This window comes from Lepisosteus oculatus, chromosome 4, assembly GCF_040954835.1.
Source record: "Lepisosteus oculatus isolate fLepOcu1 chromosome 4, fLepOcu1.hap2, whole genome shotgun sequence".
Taxonomy (NCBI): domain Eukaryota; kingdom Metazoa; phylum Chordata; class Actinopteri; order Semionotiformes; family Lepisosteidae; genus Lepisosteus; species Lepisosteus oculatus.
The window spans coordinates 36,776,796-36,788,898 of NC_090699.1; the positions used below are offsets into that span (position 1 = coordinate 36,776,796).

At 34.3% G+C, this 12,103-nt stretch overlaps 1 protein-coding gene across 1 annotated transcript in view; it reads left to right on the forward strand.

Annotated features, from left to right (window-relative positions):
• The window catches only part of cfap58 (cilia and flagella associated protein 58), a 64,594-nt gene that overhangs the window by 32,051 nt on the left and 20,440 nt on the right, over positions 1-12,103 (forward strand). The window contains exons 14-15 of the mRNA XM_006630758.2: positions 6,063-6,174; positions 6,943-7,047. Of these exons, the coding sequence (XP_006630821.2) occupies positions 6,063-6,174; positions 6,943-7,047 (217 nt within the window). The remainder of the gene's footprint in view (positions 1-6,062; positions 6,175-6,942; positions 7,048-12,103) is intronic.

Here is a 12,103-nt window from a genome sequence, read left to right on the forward strand (position 1 = left end):
GTTAAATGTATGCAGTTCTCCTGTCTTTACTACAGAATTACCAAAAAATAGTCTGGTTGAGCAAAAAACCAAAGCAGCATTATTGTGTTGTGAGGGAAATAAAGCACACATGAGGGAAGAGGGCATGAAGAATATGTCTGTGTACTTCAGTCACACTGCTTTTTATTTTTTAAAAAAATACTCTTTTCTACATAACCAATTATTCAGTTCTGATATAAATTAGCATATTCCTTTTGCTCAGAGTCTTAAATCTAAGCCACAATGACCTACTTTTGCATTAGTTTTAGCACATGATAGATTGGGTATGCCATTAAAATGCTGCATTATATTTGGTTAATGTGTTCATAGATATTTGTTAAAAGCAGACATGTCAAAGCAAAAGCACATTCTCTTCTTCCTTTGGTACACAAACTGCAGAAATCATTTTTTCCCTTCCCTTAAAAGGAGAATTAGCATGAACTTTGCATTTCAAATTTAATTGGTTGACCTTTTTGTTACAGATTATTTCAAATGATATTTCTAGGAGATACAAAATAGTCTCCTAGGTAAATATGCATTGAGCAAAAGTGAAGTCCATATCAATCTCTGCTTTACACATAGAGAAAAAATGGTTATCACATCAAATGAAAACTCAGCCACTGAGGCTTTTTTGATATCGTGCAGATTTTACGATTGGGAACTAAATTTATGGTCTGAATTTAATCTTGTTAAAATGTTATGTGATAAGTTCATATTCTGGTGTAACCCTGCAAATTAAAATGGGGAGCATGAAATTGAAAAATACAAAAAGATGAATTTAAAATGGAAGTTTTGAGCAAGTTTGGTCATTTTTTTTAATTTAACATTAAGGAAATTATGCTTCAAGATAAGAAGGCAATGGAATTACGCTGTAATAGATTTTGGTATAATCTCTATAGAAAGTTATCCAGAATTAAAGTGGCAATAAAATAGTTTTAGTAACATTGCTTTTTAAAATTTAGATCTCCCTACAGCTCCTAATAATCCTAGATAAACAACATTAGTTGTTATTGTCCATATACCTGGTTCTACAGTCTGTGATGTTGGACACTAATGTACAGGAATATACATGGCTTCATGAGGTTTTCAGAACAGATAAAATATTTTACAAATAGTTAGATCTACATAATTTTTAAAAAGTAATGTAGTTATTTTTTAAGTTGCATTGATTGTGAACATGTAATTTTTATGTAATGGAACAAGTAATAGGTTTATTCCATGCTGAAAAAAAGAAGAAAGAAAACAACATTTCGGCCATGAGGGGAAGGCTCCACGGCCGAAACGTTGTGTTTTCTTTCTTCTTTTTTTTCAGCATGGAATAAACCTATTATTTGTTCCTTTGCAGCTTACGCATGCTGACGCAGCTACCCACCTGAACTACAGTACTTCATTTTTATGTAATGTTCATTACCATTTTACATTTGTGAACATTTAATATTTGTCAGGGATATTGTTAACCTGCGGCTGGCTGAAGCTGGCAGCCACAAGGAACTGGCAGGCAGGAATCCAAAGGCAGGCACTGGGTCATTTTCAGTTGCTGGAGGAGAAAAGCAAAGTTATAGGAGCTCAGACTTGCCAGAGACAAATGGAAAGGAAACAGAGATGGTGATGAACAATGGTGGACGGGAGTCAGAGTGTTTAAATGGTGAACAATGTAGATTGACACCGCTGAATCAACACGGTTCAGGTTTGCAAGTTTCAGGTTTTCAGGGTTCAAGTTTCGGGCTGCAGCATCTCTTTGATCTCAGAGAGAGCTATATTGCTGTTGGGGGTAGCTCAGTGTCAGAGCACAGTTCCGGTGGCATAACAGGTTTTAAATAGGGAGAATTAAAATAGAAGAATAATTGGATGATGGGACACTGATACAGTAGATTACTTGATCGTGTTCAGATGACATAGGAATGAATGCGGACACTCTAGGGAATGTTGTGGGCTCCTGTGACAACCGAGGGCAGCGACTTCCCACCCTGGTGTAACAGACATGGCTTGGTTTGAGTGAACAAAGCTAAAGATTGTGTTACAAATTTAAAAACCTGTTTTTATAAACAGCTGATATATGTATATTTTTTAAAACCATTCAAGTTAATGTTCATTTTGTCTAATTACAGACTCAGAAACCAAAACTTCGATCAAACGAAACAGAAAAAACAAACACAGTACTGTACATTACAAATAGTCATTATATTTTAAGTCGTAAAACAATCTGGAGTGACTGAATTTCTCAAAATGTATTTGAAGTTAGTCCTGAAAAGGTAAATCTGAGGATTTTCCCTTTTAATGAATCACAACTGGAATTAAATATTTATGGTGGCCTCTGACATACATTTTGGAATTGAAATACCAAGTACTTGATAATCTTATTAATTTTAATGTTGCGCAGGATGGTGTGACCTTAAGTAAATTGGGTATGGGTAATACAGCAATATGAAAGTCGATATTTTTTCGGTTTATTCTAAGTTTCATGGCGTTATGTGTGTATTTTTTGCTTACCTTTGAGATACATCATCTAATTTTTACCACAGGCAAGACACACGCACACAATTGGACTTATCAAGCACTTTATCATTTTTGTCTTCAGTATCTTATGGGGATTTTTAAACTGGTGCAAATATTTCTCAACAATCTTTGTTCATCTGTCTCATCCAAATGCACATTTTTAAGTAAAAGCCCTAAAGCCATTTTTCCATTCTTTGCAAACCGCATAAAACCTTGCCTAAACATCTTCAAATAAGTGAGTGTTTTCAAATGCCCTTCTACTACAGTTTTAGACTACGCTGTTTATACTGTATGTTTGTTCAAAAATGGTATGTTAATACCAACCTGCACTGGTGATTGAAAGCTGCTTTTGCAGTTTCTAAAACTGTTTCCTATGCTTCCTAGCACATTAATTTTAAATTACAGTAATTTTAAAATGGCTTTAATAAGTATTAGTTAGCTGCCTGATATATCGCTATTACTACTGTTTATACTACAGTATGTATTATAATATTGTCCTCTAGCAATCAGAGTTGGGCCACACAGAATGTACAGTATATACAGTATGTCATTTTGAATAGCTGCTTATTAAGTACCTGCAAGTTATCTGTGTCTTGGAAGCATTGAAATGTTTTGTGAAAGATAGGTAAATCTCTGTTTAGTCTGTATTATCAGTAGTATGACTGTGGTCAGAATTTATTTCACAATTTATGGATTACTTTCTTACTCTCCTTGATTTGCATTGGTTTACTAACACTGCACTCTTTTTGAAGCTTCCTTCCATCTGCTTTTTAGTAGACATATTATTTCGACACATTCTGATGTTTGATCTTCAAAGTACAGAAAACTTTCACCCTGCTGATGTCAGTTTTCAGGATTTGTATTGCTTGTATTCTAAGCCTCTGTCTGAGAAACATGGCTTTTTCTTTAATTTTTCCCTGACCAAGTTCCAGCATTTTGATATAACTTAAATCTCATTTTATTTGCTCTGCTAGGGTTTTAAAAGCCTTCACATGGATCTAATTGATGTTTTCCTTTCTGTAATAAGGGACTATATAAGAACTGGCAGTTGGGTGTTTTTTTCTCTGGTTGTGGAAGTTCAGAAAGGTTTGGGACAATTTTAAAAATGGCAGTGTTTTAGCAGCACACAAAACCAGAGCAGAAGCATGGAAATTGAAAAGGCTGAATGAGCTGATCTTGTCTGGGCTGGCTGAAGGTGTTGATTAAACTTTAAGGCAGGGATATCAACCCTGCCATCATGAATGAATCAATCCTTGCTTGCATCGGCTTCTTTACTGCCACTGAATTTTAATGCATAAACCTTTAAAAGAAAAAAGCTAATAACAAAATCTGTACAAGTGGAAACTTCTAAGAGATTTTCATTTAAGAAACATTTTTCCTTTGTTTAATAGAATAGTGTCTTAGAGAACTGTTGTCTGTTTAAATCTGTCTTTAAAAAAGAGTATAAGCAAATGAAATTCACATCAAATATCAAACATTTTGACAGCACTGTGTTAACCATTTTGGTAAGCTGTAGGTTTGGTATTTAACTCACAGAATTCAAAGAAACAATTAGAACTATTAGCTTTACATACGGAAATTTGCTTTTATATACAGGAGATACAAAAACAGTATCAGTAGGTTTTACACTATATTTTTATATAAAATGAATGTGATTAGTGTTTGCATTGCTTGCTGATGGTTAATTATTGATGTCACTATATACAGTACATATGATGGGTTATTTTCACAACCTTAGTTCCTGAAAAGGAATGCAGTCATCACCAATGAGGTGACGATTTTTATAGAACCTTGCTAAACCTTGAACCAAACAACCTTACACTGAAATAATACCATGATTCCACATGCCCAGGTGATATTTTATGCTTTTTTAAGTGTGAGAAAATGATGGACCTTTTCAAGACGAGTGCAGGTGATACTAGCGTGTTACATGACAAAGGTTTTAGCAGACGAGATTTAATTGTACTTGTAAATCTCAGACTAAAAAAAATAATTTATTATATGCATCTGCACAAGTTTAACTATAACACCAGTTAGTATATTTTAAAAATGTATTTTCAATTTAATGAACAATAACATCTGCATTTTGACATTGGTCTTAAACCATCAAGGAATTATTGCTGACACATATGAAATGTAATCTTTTCATAAAGATATTAAGATTAAGATATATTAAAACTACTGTTGTGTGTTGCATAACAGATGTGTTTAGTGGATATTTACTAAGACCCCTCTACAGGTGCAATTTCACAATTTCATGATAGAAGTATTTTATGGACGTAAAGTCATGTGACTTGCAGAATATAGAATATACAGAATATAGTATTTTTGCGATGCTTCACATCATTACAGACAGCTCTTACTGTGTCAGAATAAGTTGTGTTGTTTATGCATATAGCAAGACTATACTTAGGTGTATTAATATTGTATATTTCTTATTTTTATAGTAACCGTTTAAGTAGCCATGTACCATAACCATTGATTCTATTCTTTGTTTTGAACCAAGGACAAGAATGTAAAAAAATTGTACACTGAACCTAAAGAATTATGTTCCTCCAATTTTGTTTTATTTTCCTATTTACTAAGTGGTAAAATTATTAAGTATTAAAAAGATGACTGCAACCATACAACAACTTAAAGATAACTTTGGAAAAAGATAATATTTGCAAGGTAGCTTTTAAATGATATTAAGCTACTGTATTCACTTCATTTAGGAGACCTTGTAGTGAATCATAAACCAGTTCTTTCTCTTGTTTGGTTCTCCAGTTTGTTTTCTGCTTTCATTCTGTTTTATGGGGTAAATGTGTTTGCACGCTTCAAGCTAGTTTTTGAAAAGCATCGTGTTCTGTGCTTTTCCAAGCATTGCCAAGTCATGATGTTAATAAGAGCTTTATAGTTGTTTATTTTAGAATCAAGTTTGCAAAGTAGCAGGCCAAACCAACCTATCACTCAAACGCAAATTGGATTAATAGGATTCTTGGATAGTCTGTCAAAGTATCATCTAGTATTCTATCAAACGTTGATGGGTAACTTGCAGAAAACATATTTTAAAAAGATATTTTGTTTCTACTTTCACTGTTACAGTATTTCTTTGACTTACTCACTGTTTCACATTTCATTTAAACCCAAAGATGGAAGCATTTTTCCCCCTGCAATCTGAGCTTAAATGACAGTGTTTTCCTTTGGACTAGAAAAGATCAATCTATCAACAAGTTCAGAGCAACTAGTTTCAAGTGACATACTGTACCAGAACAGAAGAATTCAGATTAACTGTTTTTTTTTTTAATGGAGGATATTTTGAATGCAGTAACTGAGATATTGTTACTGTTGTATCCTGTGAGTCATAACTGTTTTCATATAATCCATAAAAACAGATAGCATGTCTGAATTTATATAAAAAATGGTTCAATGTAAAGGGAAACAAAAAATACAAAATAGCTTTTAAACAGCACAAGGTAAAATTAAGCTGTCAATGATTTTCTAAGAGTCACAGTGCTATTTACAGGACTTTGTCTTTTCTCTCTTTAATTTGGATGGTTTTGTTACAGACGAGAGGTTTATCACATGCAAAGGGAACTCCTGAAAGAACGGACCAGGTGCAGGGCTTTAGAGGAAGAACTGGAAAACCCTATGAATGTCCATCGATGGAGAAAGTTAGAAGTATGTTTTGTAAAGTTTATGTACCTGTCTGGAGATTTGGACACTGAAAAATCGCCTTTCTTAAGGAAAACAATTGTTGAAATAGTATTTTAGAAATCTTACCTGTGTCCTTCAATAGTTTATTTTTATACAGAAAAATATCAATCAACTCAATACAAAGACATAAAAAATACAGATACAGAAAACACTTTATAATGCAGTTTTGGAAAGTGTAGTGATATTTTGATTTTAACCCACTAGCTATGAGGATCACGCAACTGACTACTGTATATGGACGAGAAAGTTGGAATCCACATCCCTACCATCAATAAACCAAGAGGTTGCTACATTGGTGATGGAGGAGTGTTAGTACGACAAACACTGGGTAGTAGTTATCTTGAGTCCCAGTCCCTTATACACCAGAACAGTGATTGGCAGGAACTGGGGCTTGTCCTCCTCCAAAACATTCAGTAAAATCTCCATTTGCTAAGGTACAGAATACAATTGTTAACCGAAGGGGGCTGAATTTGTATAGAAGATTTGTATTGGAGTTGCAACTCTACAATGAAATAATAACTGGGTAATAATAATGTCTTGGGTACATGCCAGTATAATAAGCTATTTTATTAATCAGACCTATTTTTTGTCTTTGCAGTCTCTTTTTGAGCCATCAGTAGTTGGTCTGCTAGTGTACTAAAGAACTGCAAATTACTGTCAACGCTTTAGAGGGTTAGGGATTAGGTTTTCTATCCCTTGGCTATATTAACACTTTTAAATGACTTTCCTCAGGCAAGCGACCCAAGCACCTACGAGCTGATCCAGAAGATTCACACTTTACAGAAGCGACTGATTACAAAGACTGAGGAGGTAGTGGAAAAGGAGTTGTTATTACAGGTAAACACTTTGGTGAGAGATTCATCTGTCTGGTCCTATAGACCCCTTAACACCAGTTGCTCACTGGAGTAATTGTAAACAATTTAGGTTTGGGTCACTGCAGGAATCGATGCAGCTCTTCCAAGCTCAACCCATTTATTTTCCACCCCGTAAACCTTACAAGATTGCCCATGATTTCTATCTTGACTTTCATCACTGCTACATTTGTTTTTTCTGTATTTTTTAAAGATGATATCAACACATAACAGATGTTCTTTGTGGTACTACAAAACAAGTTTACAGTATGTGTCTGTGTTGCAGTGATGCCTGTTACATGACGTTCAAACCTTTCAGAGACTATGTGTACCATCTAGATCTTTAGGTTACTAGTATCTACCTGATCTGGATATCATCTAGTTGTTTCTTGAAAGAAGCCAGGGTATCAGATTTAACATCTTGGCTGAATTTCCTGACTCCAACAACCAATTGTATAAAAATGTGCCTCCAGCTTAAAATGCACTACTGTACCTCATACTTTCCAATCTGTCTTCTTGTTGTGTGTCCTCTCGTTTGTGTGGAGGTTTCACATTGTATACAATATTCTAAAGTAAGTTTTACTAGTGCATTTTACTATTTTATTATTAGATCTTTTGATTTTAACTTTCTGTTTGCAGATTTTCTTCCTCACAATGTCTAGAAGATATAAATGATCTGTTAACATGACCATGGAGTATACTGTAGGTCTTTTCTTAGCTTCTTTAAGTTCAGTGTTTCCTGTTTTCACTCTGTTTATGTTTCTGCTACCTGCATGTAACATTCTGCATCATCACTGGGGAGATGAAGACAGAAAAGCTGGGAAGTGAGTTTGAGTGAGAGAAAAGAGAGAGCCAGCCCTGCTTAACAATAGCCCAGATGTCCCTTCCAGCTGGGGAGTCTCTAGTTGGGCTGGCACAGTCTCTTCTCTCACTCAGTACCATTTTCCAGCTTTCATCATCTTCAATCCTGGATGGATGGTACTGAAATCTCCTCAGTCCCTTTCAACCTGCTCATCTTCCATACTGTCTCTTTTCTTCTGGCTGACTTGTCTGTGTCCTTTCTAACCTGCATACCACAGCAACAGACAATCCTTTTTATGTGGCTTTAATCGACCTGATTGCAGGATGAGCAGATAGGGAAGGACGATTCAGATGTATTTTTTCCCAAATGCCGGATACATTTGCACTTCTGCTCTCCATGATATAAAGTATATCAGATCTCAAAAAGTCATAGATCGAGTCCTATCAATCGGCATTCAAAGATTCTGAGACATCAATGTTTAATTAGGCAGTCAGTAATTGTCTAGCCTGTAATCTAGTAATTATCACTGCAACAGTTTTTCCTATAAATGTTCTTTTCTTCCTGCATTTTCTATAATTTATTTGAGTGTTTTTGTACTCTTGTAAACATAAATATTCTTTCCCTTTTCCTGTGAACACCATCCTCTGTTTGGTTGCTGTTTGTTTGTTTATTAATGGAGAAATGTTTCAAACCACCTCTATTTTGAAAAGGATTGGTACAGTATATTAAGGGGTGTTCTACGTTATCATAAACATCTGTAATTCAGTTATACATCAAATTGTGATGACATTTACACAACTTATTTTGTTTTTCCTTAGGCATTTTATTTTAAACTCATATTAGAAGTGCTTTGTGAATTCTTATGCATTCTTATCCATAAGCTGTTGCCCTTTTTTTCTGAGCAGATTCAGTGGAGTGTGAACAAGTATGTCTTGCTGAGTTTTGGTGATTTGGATCACTTCAGCTCACCTGTTTCTTATTGTGGTGTACTAAATGTGTCTGAAACTTGGAAAAGGGTAGACAAAATTAAAGAAAAAAAAATCAAACTCTAATTGAACGGCAAAACATTATTGATTGCCATTCATATTATGATTATTGTCTCTACATTGAATAGCACTTTGAGTATACTGTATATACTCTTTGAACTTTCTACATGTACTGATGCTATATTTGACACTAATATGACAATACACTAATACCTGTAAATAATGCAGCATTTTTTAAAAGATCAAGAATAGTAGGCACTACAGAAAATGCTACTGCAAACTGCATCATGATACACATTATTATAACTACAGTATGCATGTTATTGTAGGACCTAGTGTGGGGAATTTACCAAAATTGGAAATAAGTAAATTGTATGTCATGAGTTTATATCATATTTAGATGTTGAAGTAGTTAGAAATGAATCGTTTGATTGTTTTATTAAGAAGAATACACACAAATGCACTTGTTTCCTTTGTTGTACTACATTTATTTGTATAATATCCTCTGGATTCTATACAATATTTGGCCTATATAGGCAGTGTATACAGTATTTTAAAATTTAAGCATATTTCTTATGAACGTGATATGTGTGAATATTTTCCAAGTTATATAAATATTGATATTTTTATATTTGTGCAATACAAATTTTATTGTCCATTTAAGCGGTCTGTATAGGTCAAAACCTCCTTATATTGTATGTACCATGTTATTTGCTTCACATACCTTTCCAAGTGCAGGTTTATCTGGCACATACATTTACTCATGCACAGACCATCACCTCATCAGAGAGATTATATAATAAATCAGTATTGTTGAGAGGCATTCTGTGTATATGGAGTGCCAAGATATTGCCCTCAAAAAGCAAGCTGACATCAGAAAAATCTCATTTATACTGCAAACATCTGTGTTGTTACTGCATGTCATATGTCAAAAAGTTTCATTGGACTCCATAAGAATTTATTTTTTATTAATACCTTTTGGACTTTCACAACATTATCTATTTACTATTTACATAAATACATCCACACATTTTCTAGTTTTTCTAGAATGTCCCCAGTAATTTTCTCAAGGCTACAAAGTATGATTGCAAAGTATTGTTAAGAGGATATCTGATACACACTCTTATTCTATTATTATATACCAGACAATTTAGATTTACAGAAACAAGCACACAGTAGATGTGTCTTAGTATTATTTTCTGAATTTATCTCTAAAATCTTTTCAGAGCAGCAACTTTTTGCCAGTACACTGGGACATAATATACTTTATGTGATAGACAACCCTGGATTTATAATGCACCCTATAAGGTGAAAACTAAAGGAAGTCATGAAACTAATTTGCAGATGAAGTGAATTGAAAGATCTGTAGATGGCGCCAGACTGCCAGGGCAGAAAACCATGTAGGGTACTGGAGTGTTACTGTGTTACTGTTTTATTTCCTTGGTAATTGTTTTTTAACTTACTCACTAATTATTTAATTTTGAACGGATAATTGTAGTTCTCTAAGCAGTTGTCTAAAAACCTGGCAGACGTAAATCCAGAAAATCTATTTTATTTTTGCTATTTCTTGCATCTTCTTGTCATTCTACAGATTAATGTATTAAATGATGCTCAGTCATACTTCCTGCTGATATATCTCTTAGTATTAATACTGATGAATGAGTATGAATAAGTTATTTACCTGGCAGAGTTTTGATCGTTAGAAAGTTCAAGATCCAAAGTGCCTTTTTTGTGCTTTATTCATAACAAATATTTTTAATATTGAGGAATGTAACCACAATATTCTGACATATTGAAGTATATACAAGCAGTGTACTCAGCATTGAAATGTGTGCCACTGTACAAAAATCTTAATTGTGGGTGTTATTCATGAGTTTGGGGAATAAAAATCTTGAGCTTATCCTCTTTTAGCCATTTTGACTTCTAATGGCCTGTTGATCAATGAAGTCAATTATGTTTACTCTGCTTGTGATTTGTATATCTTCATGGTTCAAACTATCCTTAAGTTAAATAGGTACAGTGCCCTCCAGAATTATTGGTAAAGATGAGCAAAAAAGGCTATGAAAGAATGTCTTTGTTGTTTATCAGCTTGATCTTACACTGAAAATATGAGAGAAATCTAATCTTTCAGTTAGGCAAAATTATTTTGAGAAAAAAAATCCTTATAAAACCGACATTTTTCTCAAAGACAGAGGTGTCACAATTATTGGCACCCCTGCATTTAGTACTTTGTGCACCCTTCCTTTGCCAAGCTAACAGCACTGAGTCTTCTCTTATAATGCTGGATGAGGTGGGAGAACACATACTGTATAAAGGGATCTGAGACAATTCCTCCATACAAAATCTCTCCAGATCCTTCATAGTCCTTGGTCCTTGCTTGTGGACTCTCCTCTTAAGCTCACCCCACAGGTATTCAATGGGTTTTACGTAAGGGTACTGGGATGGCCACTGAAAAAGCTTGATTTTGTGGTCGGTGAAACCATTTCAGTGTGGATTTGGAGATATGCTTTGGACCATTGTCATGTTGGAAGATCCAACCACAACCCAGATGGGGTCTTATTGTAGTTGTGGAGACTTGGTGACCCCAGGATGCAACCAACTCCTGCAACTGTCGAACTTTAATCCTTGGAGAAAGTTTTACCTCTCGAACCGTCTTCCTCACTGTGCATGGGGGCAAAATACACTTGCGTCCACTTCCAGGCAGGTTCACAACAGCTCCAGTTGTTTGAAACTTTTTAATTATTGCCCTAATAGTGGAGATAGGTATTTTCAGGTGTGAAGATTTTTTTTTATAGTCGTTGCCTGATTTATGAAGGTCAACAACCTTTTGTCTCATTTTATTTTTGTATTCTCTGATCTTCCCCATGTTGATGGATGACTAAGGGTGTTTGGCCTGCATGTCATCTTGTGCTTTTACTCCAGTGAAATAGGAAGTCATAGATGACCACTTAAGAGTTCCTTAAGTCTTAAAAAAGGTCAAATATGAATGGGAATATATGTCTATTAGATTTTGTTCATAGGAATTTCTAAGGGTGCCAATAATTGTGACACCTGTGTTTTTGAGAAAAATGTTTATATTTTTTATAAGGATTTATTTTCTTTGAATAATTTTACCTCACTGAAAGGTTAGGTTCTCATATTTTCAAGCTGATAAACAACAAAGATATTTTTTTATAATAATAATAATGAACTTTATTTTATGTAGTGCCTTTAAAGGTGGCTTCTCAAAGTGCTTTACAAAATGACAACAACAA